The 24,411-nt window shown below is 37.8% G+C and overlaps 1 protein-coding gene across 2 annotated transcripts in view; it reads left to right on the plus strand.

The window, feature by feature from the left end:
* The window catches only part of ADAM23 (ADAM metallopeptidase domain 23), a 164,706-nt gene extending 143,382 nt beyond the window's left edge, over positions 1 to 21,324 (plus strand). The window contains exons 24-26 of one of the 2 annotated variants that reach the window (XM_004576899.4): positions 1,954 to 2,065; positions 14,553 to 14,643; positions 21,179 to 21,324. In XM_004576899.4, coding sequence (XP_004576956.3) covers positions 1,954 to 2,065; positions 14,553 to 14,643; positions 21,179 to 21,227 — 252 coding nt within the window. In that variant the 3' untranslated portion in view covers positions 21,228 to 21,324. Of the gene's footprint in view, positions 1 to 1,953; positions 2,066 to 10,298; positions 10,681 to 14,552; positions 14,644 to 21,178 lie in introns of those variants that run through there. The other variant, XM_058664904.1, reaches the window with a different exon arrangement.
* Positions 21,325 to 24,411: the final 3,087 nt, after the last annotated feature.

Consider the following 24,411-nt stretch of genomic DNA (forward strand, 5'->3'; position numbering starts at 1 on the left):
CCTTCAGGCCCTTCGTGGTTGGGATGATGCCTCCTCGCATTGCAGATAGCCATGCACCTATATACTTTATAGAGTCCACGGATGCAAATGCTCATTTCATCTAGAGATGTCCTCAGAGACGCACTTGAATACAATGTTTAATTGGACAACCCATGGCTCCATTGGTTTGACACATAAAATTAACCATCACAGCATCAAAAAACTGAAAGAAAATTGATGTGACTCCTAAAAGTGCTGTAGACCCCATGTGAGGATTCTTTACAATTCAAAACAGCCATCCAGTAATTCACTTTCAGCTGCTCAGTGAGCCTGTTTTTTATCTATGAGTATGATATGAGATCACCCTGAACTAGGTGTTGGGCGAATGATGTGAATCACAGGGTTGAAGTCATACAGTTATGCTTGGACCATTGTCAACCAAAAAAATCTATGCCTGTTCTCTCCTGCATATCTCTTCAATTCTGAGAGCAAAATGTTTGAACAGGTTGTCCTAACTTTTGCAAACCTAGACTTCATATCCAAAAATGAATTTTAATAATAAATGTTTAATAGATTAGGATCAGCAAAAGAAAGGTTTTTCAAACATTCATGTAGACAAGAAAGAGAAAAAAGAGACTTGAAGAAACAGTAACCATCAAAATGGGAGATGCTAAAACGAAAACAAAATTATTGCAAATTAGATTGATAGGTACATGATAGAAAAAGGTGGAAAGATCCAAGAAGCTGTGCCAACTACTGTCTAAGGTGTGAGGTTTGGTTGAATTATAGACTTATAGGAAATAAAACCTACTGTCATAAATTTGGGAGCTGAAGAATCATGGGTTTGAATCCTGATTCTGCTCCTTGCAGTCCAAGGGACTTTTGGTAAAGTCTGTTTGTCTTTAGAAATATTAAATATTAAATATTAAATGTACCTGGATCTTAGTAATTTTTGCATTAAAGCAAAATCACTGGGTAACCTTTTCAGTTATTTCAGCTGTTGCTGTAGGAACATAAAACTTAATGGTATAAATGGATCCTTATTTCTTTCCTACTACTCTCACTTTTTAATCTTTGTTTAAAAAATTATTTGTTTGAAAGAGTTACACACACACACACATACACACACACACGGAAAGAGAAAGACAGAAAGAAACAGAGAGATCATGACCTCATCACTTTTTCATCTTGATAAAAAAGAGTTTGAAACCAGCCTTTTTAATGATAATCATGATATTATAACTTCACAGACCAAAAAGCTTACAAGTTTGATTTTTATCATCTCTAATCATCTAGCTCTGGGATTATTTCACAGAGGAACAAGGGTTTAAACTCCATGTCTACTTTTCAAATAACTATTTAAGATTCAAGTTCATTCCAGCCTACAGCCTGGAACCCAAGGGTAGAGAGAGGAGGCACAGATTCCCCTGGATTCTTCCTTCCAGTTGGAAAAAAGAGCAACTCAGGACCCGGTAGTGAAGGTGGGAGAGTTGCTACTTGGCAGGGAAAGTGCCACCAAATGAGTTGGTTAAGGATGTGGTGAAGGAATGCAGTGTATTGCTGACTTAGGTATCCTTTCTTAATGCTTCTTGGGCCCAGAGTCTTTTACCTCTGGCAATGACCTGTGCAGTTGTTGAATTAAGCCTGTATTCTTTTGAAGTATGTTTCTATAAACTGCTGCTTCTGAAAAAACTATCTTGTCAGACATTTGTATTCAATAATGTCAATGTGTATCATTCAAATTTGATTTTAAGATATCTTGTTGATATTTATTTTTTGTATAATTAGTAAAATATCATTCAGCAATATGATCTGTACATTGTTTTCCCATGTCTAGTATGTAAAACCATAGGAAACTTCAAAAGCTACCAATGGTTTTCTGTTTCCCCCTTGCTCCTGTGTGACTTGCATTTCTCACTGTGATTCTGCAAAGCTCAGTGCAACAGCCCATCTCTGCTCTTGTTTTCCTGATAGGTGTGTAGTAATGAAGCCACCTGCATCTGCGATTTCACCTGGGCAGGAACAGACTGCAGTATCCGGGATCCGGTTAGGAACTTGCCCCCGCCAAAGGATGAAGGACCCAAGGGTTTGTGTGATTTCAGTTTCCATTCATTTCAAACTGAGCTCATTATCACTTTCCCAGTACAGTGATATTACTCTCTCATGGATTTCGTAGGAGACACATTAGAATTTCTGTCGTGCCATTAAAACCTATGATTCATGTTACTGCAGAATTGAGGATTCTGTGCATGTTATAGTTAAGAAAATGTGTTTGAATGCCCTCCTAGCTAGAACTGAGATTAGGAAGAAGTAAATATGCAGATTTCTATTAGTTCTAGTTTCCTTTCTTTAAAAAAAAACAACTCTTTTTTTTCCATAATCACACATTATTTATAGTTTTTCTAAGCCATGTTAATTCTCTATTAGTAACAGAATCTTTTTGGCTTACATGAAACTCTCATCATTTCTATTTGAATCCCTCCAGAGGAAAGTCATAGCCTTCTTCCATGTTCTTTTTAAACACTCCTATAATTAAGAAGGAGTTGCAGTACTCACAGGCCGTAAATTCTTCAAAGAAGACCTTGTGTTTAATCACTGGTTGAGGATCGGAGAAGTTAAAGTTGTCACTTAGGAGTTTCAGTGACTTCCAGTTTTAGAGTTCAGAATGCTCTGTCCCTGGTGGCACGTGATGTATGTGGCCCTCCAGGTGATGAGAGCTGGGGCTGGGGCCAGGACTCTGATTCCAGAGTCACACTTCTGTCCATTGTATCACGTTATAATACAGTCAATGCTGTCATGAATAGGGTCATCAATTCCTCATTTTTCTCTGTTTTCTACCCCTGATATTATTCTTAAAAATCTGGAAAAGTCATTCATGGCAATTATGCTTACTCTAATATTTCTGGTATTGTACCTGAGAAACCAAGGAATACTAGAAACAAGTTCAAGATACAATAATTTTGATGCATGTCCACTTCTTCATGGTACTGCTAAGTTATCTTTTTTTTTTATAAATAACTACAATGTTTTTCATCTACAGGTAGGAGAATACATTCAGAAATAGTATAATTTTAAACTGCTTACTTTGCAGGAAGACTCTTTTAAACTGCACTCTGGTGTAGTTCATATGGGAAAATATTGCTCCAAAAGCAGACGAGTTCCGTAGTCCTCAGTTCCTGAAGAGCGTTGGGGTGATTCAGTTGCATGTGAATTGTTTGGTAATAGTGGATGTGCTAAATTACATTTTGTGCATTTGTTTTATATGCCCACGAGTTTAAAATTGCATAAGACTCATAATCATCCTCTCACAGTCTATTTCTGATCTGTTTCTAAAAGGGAACTTATTACACCTTTACATTTAGTCTTTTGTTACTTAAAACTGGAACAAAAAAATTCTTGACTCCAGCTGTAGTGGTTCGATATAGACTCTGACAAGAGGTTCACTTTTCCTCACATCTTTCCTTAGCATGTCTGTGATATTCTTAAAGATCTACAGAATATTTCCTCATGCGAGATTTAATGCTCCCTGTGCAAAGGGCTCAGCAGACACAGAAGCAGAGCCACGTTTGCTTACACTCTGTTGTTTTAATCCAGGTAGGGTAGGGGATGATTGTTTGTGGCTAACTAGTGTTCATTTCTTCACTCACCTGTCCCCAGATTTGGAGACATAAACATCTATTTCTGAGAGAAGTTAGCCTTTTTTTTTTTTGTTTTGATTTTTCCTCATGAATGTTTTGATATTTGTATTATCTTTTAAAAAATAACCTCTTGGATCATTCAAGTAATAATACATTTAACAGAAAACTTTGGAAGTACAAAAAAAGATTAAAAAAAATAAAATCACCTTTAATTCGTTGACATAATTAAGAACAATCAATATAAGCACTCTTATATGTTACTATCCTTTGTTTTCTCTTTTCATTGTTAATGAAGACAATGGAATTATTATAATTATTAGTTGGTTCTGAAACTGTTAAAATTCTTGTTACTCTCCAGTAATTTTAATTATGTTGAAGATAGCTCATTGATATAAGTGAAGATCAAATATTTCTTTAAATTATTGTATCCAGGAAAGCACTTTTAAAACAACTAAAAACTCTATCCACAAGTTAATTTATAGGTTTTAATCTCGATAGAATTTAATATTTAGTAAAATGGGAAACAAAAAGCCACACATTTTCATCTTTTGTTATAGGTTTTGTAATTTTATTCTGATATTTAGTTAAAAGAGAGAATTTATATACTTTATATTTATTTTCATTCATTTGGTAAATATTTGATGGCTGTATACCTTTTTTTAAAAGATTTATCTGTTTATTTATTTGAAAGACAGAGAGAAGGAGAGACGGAAAGGGGTCTTCTGTCCACTGGTTCACACCTCAATGGCCACAGTGGCTCCAGGAGCCAGGAGCAAGGAGCTTCTTCTGGGTCTCCCACGTGGTTGTAGGGGCCAATGCACGTGGGCCATCCTCCACAGCTTTCCCAGCACATTATCAGGGAACTGTATCGGAAGTAGAGCAGTGAGGACTCAAACTGGAACCCATATGGATTTTCAGCACCATAGCGGTACCTTAACCTGTTATGCCACAGCACTGACCCCCTGACTGCCCACTTTTTAAAAGGATATATCCCTGCTACATAGTCAGTACTGTATGCAAAATATGTCTCTTTCTTTTGGGAATATGTAAAGAAAAGTAAATGTTCCATTAGTACTAATTTTTGGTTTATCCATATCCATTTGCCTTATTGCCTGGCTGAAAAGCAACAGGTAATTAATTCAATGTATTGGATGAATTATTGCATTCTTAGCTATAGGTTTAGCAGTGTAAGGTACCGATGTTTTCATAACTACACATTGGACTTTCTTTCTTTTTTTTTTTTTAAAGATTTATTCATTTTATTACAGCCAGATATACAGAAAGGAGGAGAGACAGAGAGGAAGATCTTCCGTCCGATGATTCACTCCCCAAGTGAGCCGCAACGGGCTGGTGCACGCCGATCCGAAGCCGGGAACCAGGAACCTCTTCCGGGTCTCCCACGCGGGTGCAGTGTCCCAAGGCATTGGGCCGTCCTCAACTGCTTTCCCAGGCCACAAGCAGGGAGCTGGATGGGAAGTGGAGCTGCCGGGATTAGAACCGGCGCCCATATGGGATCCCGGGGCGTTCAAGGTGAGGACTTTAGCCACTAGGCCACGCCGCCGGGCCCGGACCTTCTTTGTTGTGATGCACTTAGTTTGGTTAGCACCTGCCATATCAAACACAGTGTTTTGGACTTCACCAAATATTTCACATTTGTGCTGAGCAGCACTCACATTTGTAGATGAAGGCTTTCTGTGTAGATAGAATGAGAAGGTATTGAAAAATAATAGTTTGATTTACTTTTAGCATATTTCTTGATGTGGACAGAAAATTTGAAGGATATTAATAAAAATGTTTGCCTTTTAAAACAAAGATTTGCTTATTTATTTATTTGAATGTCAGAGTTATAGAGACAGAGAGGAGCTTTCCCCTGCTGGTTCACTCCCTAAATGGCTTCAATGGCCAAACCAGGCCAGCTGGATTCAGAAGCCTGGGACTCCATCTGGATCTGACATGGGATGCAGGGGCTCAGACTTTTGGGCCATCTGCTGCTGCCGCTTTGCAGGTTGCATTAGCAAGAAGCTGAGTGGAGAGTGGAGCAGCTGAAACTCAAAACAGTGCTCATGTGGGATGCTGATGTTGTATGCAGTGGCTTAACCTGCTATACCCACGGTGGCTGCAAATATATACCTTTTTGAAATCACGAGCCTGGGTATAAAAGACAGCTTATACGCAATTGCTGCCCTTTGTGTCAAGACCAAATTAGTACACATAAAGGTTAATTCTGTACTTGTGTAGCCATTGATTTGCGAATGTATCGATTTGAGAAGGTAGGAAACGAACCTAGGTGTTTGTGTATTGCTTTGTTTTAACTGTAAATTCTTGGAACAAAAAAAAAATACAGCTTCTCCATCTGGGCAGTGAATCAAAGCATTTGTGATTTATTGCCAGGGCAATTGTCTCTTTCACTTGCTACAATTATCAACTAGTATAAGGATGCTACACAGTTCATTCCAACATCTCAAATCAAAATTATTCAAAGGCAAGAAATTGAAGCTTTCTCTGGTACACTATTTTTCCTCCATTTTAATTATTTCACATGGGAAAACCCTTCTTGTTCCTGTCCTCTCAGTTTGTTTCCGTTAAAGTCACTGAAGGACATATTTGGTTTGTTCTTCAAAGATGGGGTTTTATTACCTCTACTTAAAGGACCTAGATTCCAGGCCCAGTGTGGTGGCCTAGCGGCTAAAGTCCTTGCCTTGAAAGCACGGGGATCCCATATGGGTGCCGATTTTAATCCCGGCAGCTCCACTTCCCATCCAGCTCCCTGCTTTTGGCCCGAGAAAGCAGTCGAGGATGGCCCAAAGCCTTGGGACCCTACACCCGCATGGGAGACCCGGAGGAAGTTCCTGACTCCTGGCTTCGGATCGGTGCAACTCTGGCCGTTGGGAACACTTGGGGAGTGAGTCATTGAACGGAGGATCCTTCTCTCAGTATATCTGACTTTGCAATAAAAATAAATCTTTATAAAAAAAGACCTAGATTCCTTTATATAATAGGGAGGTCTATGTCAAACACCTTTAAATTTTGCCAAATTGTAGACACCTCTGCCTGGTGTTTGTTATGGAATACAATGCAGGCTTTTCAGTCATGGAAAGTGGGACGAGAAGAAACTTGCTCTTGCCAAATGCTCCCAGTGATGTGTCTGGACCAAGGAAATTCTTGGGAAATTTGTCAGACCCTGTCAACATGGCCATCATCACAACACGAGGTGGAAAGCAACTTCTCAGCAATTCGGTGCAGGCTAATTTTTCTGGAACTGAGAGAACTAAGTTAGTTGTAAGGGTTAACAGTCACTTAATGGGAGATCCAGGAATAAAATGTAGTCACCGGGTCCTGAGCCCCCTGTTTCTGAACTCCATGATTTAAATCTGAAGAGTTAGTGATTCTGCCAGTGCTAATAGCTCAGTACTGAGGAAGAAACAACAGCCAAGTGATAACTAAGCTTATTAGCCAACCCATTTTTTTACTTTTTGGTCTTATGTGTTTATAAAAGAGGGAAGTATTGTATTACTAGCATGTAGAATGTCACAGAAAGAATTATTTACTGAGTATATTTATGTTCTGCATCTATTATTTTGGTGATTTTTTTGTGTGTAGCTGTCTTTTGATGTTCAGATGATTAGTTTTAAGGCATCATGGTTATCTTGTATGACTATGTTCTTGTATAATTACGTTCACCTGGGGCTTTACATCAATCACTTAAAGATTTAGCCTATCTAAAAAAATTTTAGTATTTATGAATTTATCTTGTGTAAGTTCTGAATAACTCTGATATTTTCATTGAGTTCATAAACTGAAATAATGTTTCTATACAAAATAATTGATTTTGCAACTTTTTAAAGGATTTTGGTAATTTATCTGAAAGATGAACTTAATTTTTTTCTTTTATGAAAAAGAATAAAGAGATTTGATAGAGTATTTAACATGTTGAAATATGGAGGCAGATTTCTATTTGTAATATCAAATTTTACTTTGAAATATAAAGAATTTTGTACTTATTTCCAATCATAATGATAAAAATAATTTAGGGAAATAGTACATCCCTGCTGACTGCACTTTTACCACATGGATGCAACAATGTACCTTCCTGTGTCAATGTATGAGACAAGACAAAAAGCAATCTCAAAGAAGGCAAAATTGTGATATGTGTGTTGCATGTGACTTGTCTAGGGAAGTCTGCATATAAAATAGAAAACCTTAGGAAAAAATAGTACTCTGTGTCTTGTTATTTAAAATTCTGCCTTTTAGCTTAAATGGTCCAAGATAGCAGAGACCATGACTAAAAAGAATAAACCAACAAACAACAGAAATAAATATGAAAAGTAGGCAATAATCGGGTTCCACAAATTCATTATTATGAAAGTATGTTGTCCAGGAGCAAAGTGAAGTTCCTGTTACAAACACTGTGTTAACAGCTAGAAGCTTTAACAATGTCATGCTCATTGATAGGATAATATGTATATGTTTTTGAATAGTTACACACATACACACACATTCATGCTTCCATATAATTGTGTGCCCAACATGCTTCTTTGAAGAAAAACAAGTGCCTGGTTGATAATGAGAGAATGAATGAAGATATTTTCCACAGTAAATAAATGGGTCTAAGAGTAAAGCTGGATTTTAATCTCTCAGCGTTCCAAGAGAAACTTTCTCCATCAGATAATTCCTCTGAACTCTGAGAGGCATCTACAATGGCCATTCTCAAACATGTCCCTTGTAAAAATCCACCCACGTCTGAGTCAGTCAGTTAATTCAGGTCAGAATGAGAAGGAGTTGAGTCTTGAGGAGACAACCGTGCCAGGTTTCATAACAGAGACTGGAACAGAGCCTCCTAATGCTTTCTGTATTCCAAACCAGGAGTGGGAGGGAGGGAGAACAAGAAGTATCTTTCCCTCCTTTCTTTGTGTTAACAGTACCTGTCAGGTAAGGGTTTAGAGATCTTTATTCTTGCTTAGTGGAGAGTATAGACTATATTGCTTCTGTTGAATACATATTTGAAACAAATGCATGAATTTCTTGTTCCTCTGGTTGAGTTTTTAACACTTGCCAGATATTTTGCCTAATTCTCTTGTTTCTGCCATAAGAAATTGAATTGTAGCAAATGCAAAAGCATTTAAAATTGTTATTCATCCTTCAAACAGTTATAATCTTAAAAATAACAAATATTTACTTAGGTCACATTTTGGGATAGTGTATATAAATAAATAAATAAATATGCTGTTATAAAAATATAAAGATGTAATCAGGCTCTATGTCCTATATTTTAGCTCTGAGATCCAATTCCTAGAACTTCAGAAAGAAAAAAGTTATAAAGTATCCTGTTTAATTTACAATTTTGAAATCAGTGAGTTTCTACAGCCTTAAAAAATGAGGCTTTGTATCTGGAATACCTTTCCATTTCAATACTTGCCTTTGTAGTTTGAAAGTTCGGGTTATGTTGAATTGTGGTGTTTTCTCCTATCTAGACAATTTACCCACCACTTTGCATGTTGATCTCCTTCACTTTCCCTCAGTGCTCTGAGTAAACCTCTTCCTGTTTGCTGTTGTGTCCTAATTTCTTTTTGTTTTTGGAGAACAAGTCAGACTGTGCTTAGTGACAAAACTGGACTCTGATGCAGATCATTGACCACGTGATAAGGTCGAGTAATTGCACAAGTACTCAACAGGGTTAGAGGTCAGCCATTCCTGCTCCCTCCTGGAGAGCATCATACTATGAAGATCAATAAGCCCTCTATTAGGCCTTTAAGAAATGTGGCTTCAAGCTGTGTTCTTTGTTTTATTTAATGGTGTCCCATCGCACACCTTCTCTGTGAAGTATGGCTTCATTGAACTGCATCTGTTTTTATGGGTAAGGCGATTTAAAACCAGTATTTTAGATTTGTATAGAAATGTGACAAACAGTATACATGTCCACATGCTTATAAGCATACACAGTCCTAAAGAATTGACCTTTTGGCTTCAGCCCCAAACCTTGCTCATCTTTACCCACTAGAGGCCCATTTTCCAATGTACATTAGGCAACACACGTTGAAGTGCTGCGGGATACAGGTAGAGTTCCCCTGCAGGAGCCCACCAGTGAGTCTCAGCGGAAATTGATACGATTTCCTGGAGACCCCAAGGTTCTCCTGGTTCATAATTTATATGTTGGAGATTATAAACAAAAAGCTAATTATCCATAGACTAAAGCAGGATTAAAACTTTGCAATTATTTGAGGTATTTTTAGGAACTTCTCAGGTAAATGTACACTTGATTTTGAAACTACTTTAAAAAGTTTAAGTATTATCATGAAACTGATATATTCTAAATTTTAAGTTTAGGTGTATTTTACGGTTTGAGAGTTTATAAAAACCTATTTATTGTTATTTGTTTTTGTAATTGAGACACATTTGCTCCATGCAATTTGAGCTTCATTTAATTTTACCTCACATCTGGTAGTAGCTATAATTCAGATTGGCTTGTTTATGCATATAAATGTGTTTCCAGACATTTTGTTGCAAAATAGAATGTGTGAAATTGGAAGGTAAATTCAAGATTATCCTTGAGTATCTTCAAATCTTGAAGCAGAGATCCTGACATTAACGAACTCTCAAAGAATTTCCTGAGTAGATGGTTTTGTGAGTTTAATCAGTTTGTGATTTCCGTTGTTAAAAGATCTCCCTTTTCCCTCCACACAGTGAACTTGGCCACGAGCAGGCTAATAGGGGCCGTGGCCGGCACCATTCTGGCCCTGGGGGTGATTTTTGGAGGCACAGGGTGGGGAATAGAGTAAGCATCTTACGAGTTTCTGAGTATTTCTGTGTGGTGCCTGGTGTGTGAAATGAAGCTTGTTATCTGTCTCTGCCAAGTTCTGTCTTGTGGACTCTGTTCCCTGTGGTCGTGCCACTTGTGGTGTGATTTGGATGTGTTTGTGTCTTGTGGTTTTCTCGTGTAATACTGAACCTTCTCCTGTCTGGAACAATGTGGGGCATAAAATATTGTTGGGGGTGCTTATGGTATATTCCCAATTAAGCAACAGTCCAAACTTCCACAACTCTATCACTTATAAGAGAAATTTAAAAAAATATAAACCTCACTCTTTTTTTCATTTTACTATCTATTGGAAAAATAATTGCTTCTTTGTGGATATTTTTTTAGCATTGTTATAAGGAATTTAATTTCACCCGTTGAATAGGTCCACATATACAGCTAGAGATTATGAACCATTGTAGTGCTTTTGAAAAATAAGAATGATAATCATTGATATTTTCTCTCATTTATTTAGGATGACATAGGAGACTTTATTCAAAGAAAATGTTAAAGATACTGCCTTCATTTTGTTCTGATAAAATAGGTTAATAAATCAGATCTGAAGTTTACATAAATATTTAGGTGAAAGGAGCGTTAAGAATAAAAAGAAATTTAATCCAAACATACACAAGCATAAATGAACAGCTGCAGTCATCTAGTGGGTTTGTCTGCAAAGAATCCAGGGTGTAAATAAATGCGTTCTGTGCCACTTACCCATTAAATCCCCAAATACGACTCTCGTGATGTCTTTATTTAGATGGCTCCATACTTGATCCTCACGCCCAGAGTAGCGTCAGCTCTCCATGGCGTGCTGTGTCATGAGGTTGCTAATTTGTAGACTGAAAGATTATTACGAGTTTCCCTTCCCTCTCTAATTACAGAGAAAACATTTATGAATGCCAGAAGCAGCACTTGCACGCAATCTTTTCTGCTTGCTGTGGTGATAGTCGTAACGTCTCATAGTGGCTCAGGAATGAATTACCAGTTTCCTAATGTACCACGATATCATTTACCAAACAGTCCAAATTCTGGGCAAGTTGATCATAACAGAGACATTCTTCTTTAGTCCCATTAGCTGCAGCATGTGGATGCTTTACTTACACACTGGACTGGAGAGACACAGCACCAGAATAACATCAAGAGAGAAGCAGGTCCATAGGTCACATTTGTGTTGAAGATGCCCAAAGCTTCCATTACCCTGGTTTGGAGGACTTGGCTCAGCTTTGGATCTTTTAACTCATTTTTCAACAGCATAAACTATGAAGTGGAAGAGCCAGGAGAGCTAAAAACAGTAAGAAAGAGATTTTTGGGTTCCCTGAATTGTTAAAAAATTTAAGACACAAGGAAAATATCTAGACAATGAAAACTTTGTGCTGTAAAATATGACCCAGGTTCTGTTGAATGGGTTCTATGCAGGAGTTCCATTCCTTCTCCAGGGTCAGTTGTACACATACGTTTAAGTGGAAATTCTCCTTGAAAATAGGTGATATCCTAAAATTCAATACAATAATACATTTTAAAAGTATCTATTGACAATAATTTTCTTTTCTTGAATTGTCCTAACTGGAAGGGATGATTTTCAATAATCATCTCTTTGACTCTTAAGCCAAAATAAAAAAGGACTTACTATAAACATTCATTGTCTTCAATACTTTCTACTGTTTTTAGTTTGTGTCTATTCCTGATTGTTCCAGGTAAGTCCATATAAGTGAATATATATACTAAAATAGTTTTTGTTTATTAATCTTCATTTGCAAACTGTTCTAGTGTCTTAGTGTATTGGTTTTTCATTCTATTTCTGAATTTTGCAATAACTGTTTAAGAAGGTCAATATGATTTATTAAAAATAAAATTAATGTGGTTAATATAGATCAATATATCTTAATCTAATTAATATTGTAATGTATATTTTTGGCACCGAGGATGTTTTTTAAGTTAAAAATTTTTATTCCGTGGTTTATAATTGCCAATCAGAAATAATTTCTCATGGATTATGTATTGAATCTCATAAATATATAATATCTCATAAATATTCATCTCAAAGCTTGTTTCTCTGTTGAAATGTGAGGAAAAAAGACACGTCAGAGTAGTCAAATTTCATCTGACTAGGGGTTAACAAACTTCGTGCCAGGAGCCAGATGATGTTGGCTGTCAGGCTACAGGTTGTGTGTCACAGTTTTGTCTTAACATGAGAATAGCTCCAGCAAGTGCCAATGAAAAAATGTGACTAGATTCCAGTGGAATATCTTGGTGAAAACAGGCAACAGGGTTCAGTTTGGTTTGTGAACTATATTCGTTGACTCTTGATTATGGCATAGGTTTCAGAGTCAGTCAAAGCTGTGTTCAGATCTTGCTTCCATCCCTTATTAACTTCTAGAAGCTTCTGTTCCTTCATCCGTAGAACAGGAGTAGTCATGGTCCCCACCTTGTGTGGCTTTTGTGGGATGAAGTGAGATGACACATGGTAAGTGCTCAGCACTGCACCTGGCAGGAAGTGAGTGCTGCCTTCCACCAGCGTCATGGGTTTTATTGCTTTTCCTGCTTAGTTCATCATCACAGTTGACCTCTGAAGGCTGCTGAGATTTACATTCTGTCACATCTCAGTGGTCAGTGTTAAGGACATTTCGTAAGAACAGCAGACTGAAGACCCCTGTTCCTTGGGGTTCTTTGCACCTGTCCTCCCCTGCCAATCACAGCCACAAGTGCTGAACAGTTTCTGAGTAAAGACCCTACACATGGCATCCATTTATGCACACAGTAGAGGGCACTGATGTGAGCAGAAAGGGGAGTTATTTTTACCCAGAAATGAATGTACATGCAAACTTAAGGCTTTTAGAGAAGTTGGCGACATTGACCTTGTAATCTCTGGAATAGGGATGTGTAGGACTCAAAAATAATTTTTTTTTTTAGGGAAACTACCTCTGTATTTTAGCTTCCTAAGGGATATGATATTTAAAATAATTCAATAATTCATATTAAAAATATTCATTTATTTTTATTTGAAAGATTTACAGAGAGAAGGAAAGACAGAGAAGGTCTCCCACCCTATGGTTTTCTCTGCAAATCAACATAGTGGCCAGGGCTGAGCTAATCTGAAGCTGGGAGTTGGGTGCTTTCTCTGAATCTCCACGTGGCTGCAGGGGCCTAAGGAAGTGGGCCATCCTACGCTGCTTTCCTAAGGCATATGCAAAGAGCTGGATCAGAAGTGGAGCAACCAGGATATGAACCCTGGGCCTATATGGGATACTGGCACCACAGGGAGAATTAGCCTGTTGAGCCACAGCACCAGCCCCTTGAAATGATTTTTTGTACTAAATTTAGTGTTACTTAGATTTTAAAATGTCAAAATAAGGATAGTAATGAGTGAGTGGAGGTATTACTGCAATATAAATTGATTTTTCACAATTGGCAGACATTCATGTTGCATGTTTTTTCTTGCTGTTCTCTGGCTCTAATATTGCCAAATCTTAATTTTCTCCTAATATTAAATGGGAACTTAAACTATATTTTCCATCAATTCTGAGTAATTCTTTTCTCTTTCCCCAAAATTACTCAAATAAGTTTTATTGTCTGTTTTGTATCTTGTCTCTGGAACCCAGCGTCATGAAGAATGTCTTTGATAGTAAGCCTTCTGAGTCAGCTCTTTATATGAGTCTAATGACATCTGACTTTTAACCATCTCCAAATCAGGAATAAAACTGTTCACATGTAGACAACCTGATATGTTGTTTGGAAGAGAAATTTTTTGGAACATTTCTCCTCTTCTTGTCTTCACTTGTCAGTCAGGTGGAACTGTGTTCTTTATGTATTTTTATGCATTTGTTTGAGTCCTGCTAGTTGTTTGAGTCCTGATATTAAGAAGCAGGAAAAGAAGAAGATGTGCAACAATAGCAAATGGACATTTATTTCAGGTGATGCAGGGGGTGAATTGAATGATCATCAGATTTAAAACTGTAAAAATGCAAGCAGTTGCCAACCATAGCCTCTAAAATACAACTAAGCCAAGTCAATGAGAGTGGTTTAAGTGTTCAGCTGTCTTTTTCGCTGGGTATTTGCTTCCTGAAACCAGTTAACTGCCTTTCCCCTGTGGTAATGAAAGGATTTGGCTCATGTGACTTTCTTCCCGTGATCCTTTGTCACAGGTCCTAGTGCCACCAATCTCATAATAGGCTCCATCGCTGGTGCCATCCTGGTAGCGGCTATTGTCCTTGGGGGCACAGGCTGGGGATTTAAGTAAGCAATGCCGCATGTCTTCTCCTTGGCTCTGGCACCTCTCTTTTCTGCTTACGTAACCAAGTTTTGAGTTCCTGCTACAAGATGTTTTTTTAAACAGAAAAACTGCAAAGAAATATTTTTACTCAGAAATGGCTATTAAAAAAGAAACAACGAACCTTAAAGCTCTTCTCTAGCAAGAGGGAAAAGGCGAATTGTAGAAGGCATTCATATGCATCTACGTCAGGGAAAACAAATCAGAGTTCTACAGTGGAGGCATTCCAGCTAATAGGATCAGGATCCGAAACCTGCCATTGGAGGTAGATAAGTTCCCTTTATCTGTTCAAAAATATTTAATGGTTCATTGATAATTTGGAGTCTGACAACCTGTGCTCATTACTTTTACATGTAACATGTACTTTTCTGATTGGAAAACTGAATCAATTTTAAAAAGATTTTAAAATTTTCTCAGTGATTTTTTTAACCAGCTGGATTAGTTTCAAATTGGCATATAAAATGTCTGACATTCTGATGCTTAATAGTCTCTGATCAATGGCCAGTATGACCTTAGTGGTAAGCCTGGTGTGTTGTCATAATAGCCTTTTAGCTTGGATTGTAAGTTGATCACACAAATATAGGTGTTCAAATAAACCACACCAGGTAATCACAGAGAAGCCTTAATTATGATCAGAATGTTTAAACCTAATTTATGAGTTTGTTTCCTTGCCTCGGTTTCATTGAATAACCACATTGTGTTATGTTCATGCCTTACTGACTTGATTCATAAGATTCATGGATAACCTCTTCCGTGCCAAATATTCCCTGTGATAAATTAATTTTAATTTACATGTATAGAAACACATTAAAATGGGGAAATAAGATCATGAACCATATTCACACCCCTGTCTTCCTTTATTTGAGCAAGTAAGAGAATTTTCTGCCCTAAATTATCTGAATAATTGCTTTTTTTATGCCCTATGTTTTACATTTGGAAGCCTAATTTCAATATATTTAAACCAACTAAAATATTATTGTTAGAGCTGATTTCAAGTTAAAAGTAGCCAAAAGGTGATTTTAATAAATTCAGCATTTTCTGCTGACTTGTGATCATATAAAGATTTAATGAGTAAGTTTTTAAGTGCCATTGACTTGGAAAGGCCTTATCAAATGGTACTTCTCTACAGAGATATTTGTTAAAGTGGAACTGTTTAGTCAAAGAGTCATTGTAGCATCACTGTGTTTTCAAAAATGCACATACCAAATGGGCAGCTCATAAGTGAATTTCTCATCCTGATGCTAATGTTTCCCAGATGGTGACGGAACTATGATGTGGCATCTAATGAAAATTATGCATTTGAGGAGCTGGCTTAATTCAAGCAAGAACAACTTAGTATCTCATTACTATATGAAAAAGTAGCACCATACTCTGTTATTATCATATAATTCTCCTTTAGACCATTTTGTAAATATGCCTCAAGAAAAGTTGAGTTGGCCAAAGCCCAGGCTTTTGCCTCCTTGGCATGGAAAAACCTGAGCCCAAAGAACCAGAGAACTGTGTGCTTTGCAACTTTGCCATCTACCCACCTGCAGTGCTAAATTTACAATTTCAGCATTTGGAGATCAGAGTCCACTGTTCCGTAGCAGGACCTCAAAACAGCAGCCTGGCCTAGCTCACAGCTTGAATTGCATGTCTCTTTGGGGGAAAAAACCTTTATCGCTATGCGTTTTAGTGGATTAGGCGTGGTGAAGTACAGGTGATTTTTTATCTGAGACAGATGTCTAATCATCAGAGCAGCAGGAAAATACAGATGAAGGTTTGATATGTGGGCATTTGGTGAGCTGATTGCCACATTGGGATTTCCATGTGGGCACATGTGCCATAGAGCCAGGAGAACAGTCCCTGTTCATGTCCTGTGACCCTAAAAATCACTGTAAGGAAAAATTACGTAAAAGGATCAGCAATGTAAAGCCAATATTATAATACCCTGAAGCAAAAAACAAAACAAAACAAAACAAACAAACAAAAAACAACAGACTAACCCCTGAGCATACAAGTCAAGGAGTTAAAATTTAGAGAGTGAAGACTCTTTATGCTAATTATTGGTTATTGCAAGAGGACCTTAATTTGCTATAGACTCTAACGGTAATTCTGTGGTTTGTATTAAACTTCAAATAATTCTTATGATAAAAGACTTTTTTTTCAGCTAATGATAGGTTTGTTTAGGTTTTCCCATCACTTGGGCAATTTGGGAGACTGTTAGTGTAAGGATAATTTAGAAGTATAATTAATCGCTGGTTGAAATTAAAGCCTTTAAGTGTTTCATTTATTTCAGTGTAAATAAAGGAAAATATTCTTTTAGAATCATAGGTTGAAAATAGTCTGTTGAAAGACTGCTCAACATACTATTGAGAATCCCTCCTTAAATCAGGTTTTTATTCCTGGAAGAGAAGTTAGTAAAGCACCATGAAGAATGTGAGCATATGTATGCCTTTAGAATAAAGAAAAATACATTCACTACTCAGTGAAAAATTTCTGCTTTTTCCTGTTGTGATATAGCTTAAGCTGTGACTCTCTGGGTAATTTAGATGTAAAAGATGCATCATTCCATACAGAATCTGTTCAAGCATGGATGAGAAATACAGATTTATTCTGATGTTGTTTATTGTTCTTCTCATTTCTGAAAAGCCTGACTGTATGTGTGAATATGTATGCATTTGTGTGGGTAAAATGGTAAAGAATATTTATCAGTGTTGTGACCTGAAAATAATAAAAATTTAGCTTATTTGTTTTTAGCAGAGTGATAGCCTGAAAGCTTTGATAATGCAAAGAAGATATCCACCAGCAATGATATAGAATTTATGATTTGGGTGGATGGTTATTTTCTTACCTGTTCTCTTGACTAACGTAGCAGGTATCCATTGGTAACTTTGGTTAATCCCATAACTCTAGAAATATGAGGTTACTAAGAGTGGATTTAGTCCTTGAATTCCTAGCAATTTGGGGTCCTGAGGGTTCTCTGAGAAAGCCTGTAAACATTGGCACGTAACACACTAGTTTGTCCAGTATTCCCCTAGATCTGCAGAAGTTTTGCCGCTTGCCATGTTTCTTTCTCCTCTCCCCTTCACATGCAGGTGAAGTTATAAACTGAATCTTTTGCAGAAACCCTGCTATTCGTCTAAAGTTGAATAATAGTGTTGCTCAGTGAGACAGTTGGAGTTGTGGCTGTTTTATGGACATTGGATATTATGAAGTAGATAATAGATTATGTTAATAGAGTTGTCCCCAAAGCTTTGGAAAGATGAAAATAGAATTTCCTGTCTTCACTTGCTAGTGAACAGAATTACCGATTTTTCCCTCTGGTTGTGAATTTACACTCCCTAACTTTGAAAATAGGAATTTAGATATGGACAGTTTTGCCATTTACACACACATTCTACTTGTTGACAGTGTAGGTGATGGTGTAGGTAAGCAGAAATTCTTGGTGATGGTAAGGTAAGAATATGAGCTAACTGTGAGATAGACTGTTGACACATCAAGTCACCCAGATTCCTGGAACAACACCGTGCTCTGTAGTCAGCACCATCATGTGCCTCACTACCCCACCACTGGCCTCTCTGTGGGAGGGGTGATGTGAGCTATCACTGCCTCCACCAATAGCCTGGCAGAGTGACTCCTTACATCTAAGGTGTTAACTTAATATGATTATGTAAATTTCTTACGTAATTTCCTCTCTGGGGTTACAAGCTCATGCTAAACATGGCTTTAGCTGATACTCTGTTTTTGGACATGGTGAAAAAAGACTGTTTATGTTCATACATAAAGTAAAATATAAAGAAACGTGGCTAGGCTATCAGCAAGAAAGCTGAGTTGTTGGAGTGTCAAATTGGATGGAATTGAATATTGTCAATTGTATTTTCTCCGAAGAGTAAATGTCTTTTAGCTTAATCTTCCCATGAAGAGATAGTCAAGCTGCTGCTTCTGTGAATTCCATGGCATGTTCAATTGCAAATTAAGATGTAGGAGTCCCTGAATGCGTAAGTTTCCAAAGCTAAGCACTTCTTCATTCAGGTCTTAGCAGGTGGATGTGTTGGCAGACCCATAAGACACTGTGCATTTCCCTGACTCAGCCTAGTGGGGAAGGGGCCTCAGTATATAAAGTAATTTAGGAAGGAATCGATGGGAGGATTTTGATTGTGGGTGGGGCAGCATCAAAAGATAAGGAAGTGACAACAGTAGGGAAATAAATATATTTGAAAGAAGAGCAAAGGCATTGAAGCTCTAAGATAGCTATTGTTACACTTTGGTTTTAATTATATGTGTGTGTGTGTGTGTCTTCAGAAATATTGTTAAAAACTATATGTGGATTTCAATATTTTGTTCCAAAATAAACTTACCAATTAATTATATTTTTCTGTGAGCTTTTTCAAGCCCCTCATTTGTTGCGGATGAAAGTAGATTTTCTACAGGTAGAGACTGATGAAAATGGTGTCAGTATAAAGTCTGCGGATGATACTAATATATTATGATCCAGACGTTCCCTGCAGTTTATAGTGAGAAAGTTAATTACCTTCAGAATCTTAGTTACAGGGGAGTTTCGGAAGAAATAGTTCATTAAAATTGAACAAAAATAATTTTTACATAGAAAACTTTGGACAGTTTTCAAAATAGCCGTTTTACAGTTTGTTCACTACAAGGCCAGTTTGTGACAAAGTCACTGGCTTTTTCCTCCCATGATTCCAGCTTGCATCCTACCTGGCGCCTGCAAGAGACACAGTCCTTGGAACTGGTGTTTTCCCAAGGAAATACAAGGTTCTGCTGGTGGTTTGGCCTGGTGGTCTGACCCAGTGACCCTGAGTATAAGTGCAATCTCAGTTTCAAAACCCAACTTATCAAAGGAGCGCACACTGTGGGCACTTGAGGTTTCCCAGCTGCCAAGCTGAAATGGAGTTTCATCCCTCCGTTTAGAAACATACATCACGGCTCTTGTGACATAGGACATGACAGTTTATCTGACATATGCGTTTGAATGAGGAAATTTAAATGTGGGCTGTACAGTCGTATGTTCGCACAGTGCTAGATTGGCTTCCTCTTTATACAGCATTTGTATGAAGGAGTCACTAGCTTAACACTTCTCCTGAGTTCCAGGAACACATACCAACTAGGTTGAAGCCTCTGATCTTTTAGGATCCTTCGCAGTGTCAGGCAGTCTGTTTCTCCTTCCTGACTCCTTAAATATCCATTGGCATGGATGATGCAAATAGTGTTTGCTGTGATGAATTACCTGCTAGGTCAGTGCGCTATGTACAAACATTCATGAGGATGTTTAAGTTTTCGAGCAAAAAAGGGAAGTTTTGTTTAAATATTTTTGTTTGATATTTTAAAAGAAAAGCATCAAGGTCATCATTTTGGGAGTAATGGGAACTTGTTCGACTACCTTCATATGTGTTTTAAATTTGGGTAATGTTTTTATTTCGAATTAGATATGGGGAAGAGGAAGCTATTACAATATTTTTGGTGCTCAGGGCCCTTAAGAGTTTCCAGTTGACCCTGAGTGAGTGAGCAGGGGAATGATGGATCTGGGGACTCCTCCGTCTCCAGTTTTGCATGAAGCCTCTGTGGCAGCAGTGTTGCACCCGCCAGTATGCAGACTAATGCATGAGCCCCTTGCTTGATGCCCCACATGAAGCCAGTCCATGGGGAAGTTGCAACTGGTGTGTGTTAATTGCCTTGTAGTGTCTTGCTGGTTCTTTTTTTTACTCTTTTTAAACACAGGGCCCACTTTTTAGGAGACTGGACACTGCCATCAAGGTGTTTTAACTTGCTTCTCAACAAAGCTTAACTGCTGCTTTCGCTGAACTAACTTAAGCCTGTGTCCATTCTCCTTTGAGTGTGCCATCTTACGGTGCACTCTTTCTCCAGCTGTTTAGATATGGAAAGTGCTTGTTCTGTGGCAGAGTAAATGCTCACACTGCGAGGCAACAGGACAAATGAATAAAACAAAGCTTTATTACCACCTGTAGTATAAAGATACAGGGCTTAGGATGTTGAATGGAAGTAACTACAGGAAATTCAGAGTTTAACTGAATTCTCCTCAGAGCCTCTATGTGGAAGAGGCGTCTCTGTAATAATTTCTGCCTGCTGAAGCGATGCTATTTATTTTTGAAATAAGAGATAAATTGGGCTACAATGTCTTCCTCTGACTTAAAATGAACAACTTGAAATTCAGAGTATTTTCAAAAGTTCATAGTAAATAGAATTAAAAGATAAATTTATTTCTGTGCAAAATTTCCTTGAAGCCCATGCATAGTTTTCTCATGTACTCTTTGAGGAGCCCCCACTCCTCTGTGTCCTCACAAGGGGCCTCCTCCATGTTAGTTGTTCCATTGCAGTGCAAATCACTCAGGAGACTGCCTCTGTGTGAGCTGATTACTTAGCTCTGGAACTAGCATTGTTATTTTCATTACCTCCTGTCATCATCTGATTAATCTTGTTGATTCTTCTCCCCACCCTCACACTCCTGCCCCACCCTGATCTTCTATTGACGCACTCTGGAAGAAATGTCAAGAAGAGAAGGTTCGACCCTACTCAACAAGGCCCTATCTGAGTCCGCGACCCCGGATGCACGCCGCCCTGCACGCCTGGGTTCTGAGTATGACTCACTTGCAACGGCGATATTGGAGCACCGAGTCTGTAAACAGCACTGGCTGGTTCTAACTACAAGAGTGGTGTTGGGGAGACAGGGACGGGGTAAACAAAACAAAAAACAAACAAACGGTCTCTTCTGGAGATAATTAAAAAGAACCCCTGCTATCACTTGTCAATAAAAGGGGGGCAAAAGACCACTTACGAACTGTTTTAGAACCTTTTTTTTTCTAACTAAAGGAGAAAAAACTTTTACAAAAGTGCAATAAAAGAACCATTTAAAGAAAAAATTAAGCAAATGATTTTTTTTTCCTCAGCCTGCTGGCACTTAATATCTTCAAAGTGATTTGGCATGATTTTTTTCTCTTACTACCAATGACAAACTCCAGTGGCATGAAGATCAAATTTTTGAAAGGATAAAAACTGCATGGCGTATATACAACAAGCTAGCAAGCCAAACCCCAGCAAAACCTGCAATGGAATTCCTAAGGCAAAGATGATCCATAAACACCCAAAAGCTGCCTAAGCCTTGTCACATAATGCCTCCCCACTCCCCATGCGTCACCCTCTCAATCCCACCCGGTGCCTCCCACCTCCCACCCCTTATAATGTCTGCACCCCACCCTAGACTGGGCCTTGGCAGAACTCCACAGACCATGCTCTTATTGATTCACTTTCCCCATTGTTTGTTTTTTTTCTGGACCAAGCATCCTTTGGAAATGGGAGCTGGAATTTGAACAATGATGCTATTGTATAGTTCTTTTATAAATGTAAATATAGAAATAAGAGGTTTTGACAAATCATTTTCACTTGTCTGTATTGAAATATTTTTCTTGTAAAAGGTCCTCTGTAAATTTGAGTTTGTTGTTTGCTCCCAATTTGTGTGGCTCCCTTTTCCTTCTCTGTCTCTGTGCTTCTCTCTTGGAGTATGTTGCACAATGATTGTTGGGCTTGCACAAAGAGCAAAAGGTATAGCCACAGACACAGGGAGTTTGGGCAATGGAAAATTGGTTTATGTTGAAGCCAGATATAAACAAAAGGAACAAACAACCCATATGAAATACAAAAATGTGTAAATGCAAATGTAAGTATTGATGAGTCTCTAAACAATTTTGATGCCATTATAAACATATGTATATAATGTAAGAAAGACACCCTCTCAAATTAATCACAAAAGTGCCAAGCTCATTTTTTATTTTTGATTTTGATAATTTTCTTTCCCTGTCTTTAATGTGAAAGGAGCATAAACTTCAAGCCTTAAATAAAAAAAAATAATGATTTTTAAATTCTGAAAGCTTGGGAAAAAAGTTAAGCTTTCCATTTTATTTGTGTCTATTATTGTCAATATTTCATTTATGCTTCGTCTTCCTGCTTCAAAATCTATATGGTAGAAACCCAATGCCTAAATGGTACAGGAGCTGATGTGTCAGTTCCTTCATTGTCAGCATTGTCAGATCAGGCTTTGATTCCATGTGTGGTGTTTTAAAGAAAGCTTGCCTGACCCACAGCGTTTGGCTGACCCATGAATGTTGCATTGGATATTAGGGTTCTGCTATATACATACATTCATATTCCCTCCAAGCAGAATTGCAAATAGAATTCGAAGTTCCCAAGTCCCTCTGAGTTTCCTTCACTTTCACCAGTTTCTGTTCAGACAGCTTGTCTGCAAGTGTCAAGGTCACAAATTATAAGACATTTGGTGCAAGCTTTGTATTGACTGTGTAAGCCTGCACCTGTTCACTCCAGTGTACATCTCTCTAGAGCCCCACTTCCCTAAGGCCGCCTTATCTGTCACAAGATGTACAGTTCTGTTGACTTCTGCATAGCGCCACTTAGTTGCCAGATTTAGTCCTGGGATTCTTTTCAGCACGATTCGTGACATCAGTCTTTACAACTTTTTCTTTGACCTTGGAAAAATCTCACCAAAAATGCACTGCTGAAAACAGTAGTGTTCTTTCCCTCAAGGCATCTGTAAGTGTGAAAGTGTTGCATTCATAAAGCAGAAACCTTAATTTCTATGTGCTACAATAGCTCTGACATGTTCATTCTGTTACTGCTTTCTGAGTAATAGGTGCTACACAAGTATGCAATCATTCTCTAGAGCTAAGTCTATGTTTGTATTGTAACATTAGGGCTATGTACCTGGTTTATTAGCCTTACTTCTGGCTTCATGAGGCACAAGTTGCAACCCTCTTCTTAGTAGTAATGGCTCTTTGAGCTCAGAAGAAAGTTGCAGGAAACTCAGATCACATGGTATCTCTTCTTGTTGCTGCATTGCTTCGTGTCTCTCTGTTGCTGGGTCCTAATGAGGAGATACCAAGCTGCTGCCAAGCATACCATGCTCATTTCACTACTGTTCCAGAGGCACCGTGGTGACTTAATAGACACAAAGCCATGGTAGCTGCAAGACATGTTAACTTTTGAGCATTTCACAAACAACATTGTAAATGTGCGATGTTATGTTTTAAATCAGACCACAGTGGTCCCCAAATATTATGTACATATGGCAAATATTAGTGTAACTTTTTGTTACACTTGCAACTTCATAGGTAACCAAACCTATGCTCCAATGTTAAATTATTTGTATGTTTATGTAAAATGCACAAGCTTTAAGCTATATGTGTATGAATATGGAAGGAATGCAACCATATCAAGCATAAACAAGGGATTCTAATTATTTTTGGTGGTATTAGGTTATGTAGTTTCAAATTCTCCTGTTTTTTTCTCTGCATATGCCTTTTTCTGATTTTTGTGGTGTGAGCTGTACTTTTTATTCATTTGAGGTCAAAGCACAAGCATATCATTTAGTGTTACCCAGAAAGAGTTAGTATTAAGTGGTGATCAAGTTCCCATTTCACCTGGCATACCTTTGTTGCATTAAGTAATGACACCTGGATGAGAAGACATGCGCTAAATTCATTGCTCACCTGGGATAGTGCATGAGCCTACTGAATTAGAACTTCTCTTATTAGGTAAATGAGCAGTACACATAGGTGCATGTTATCAAACATGAATCACATAGAGCTGTGGAGTTTTACCAAGTGGTGTGTGTGTGTGGTTTTACTTTTTTTACTATGCAAAGATGGGAAATGCACAAATTAATGTCTGGAAACTTTTTCAAACAATACTTGAAATGTTTCTTTAAT

Source organism: Ochotona princeps, chromosome 5, assembly GCF_030435755.1.
Source record: "Ochotona princeps isolate mOchPri1 chromosome 5, mOchPri1.hap1, whole genome shotgun sequence".
NCBI classification, from domain to species: domain Eukaryota; kingdom Metazoa; phylum Chordata; class Mammalia; order Lagomorpha; family Ochotonidae; genus Ochotona; species Ochotona princeps.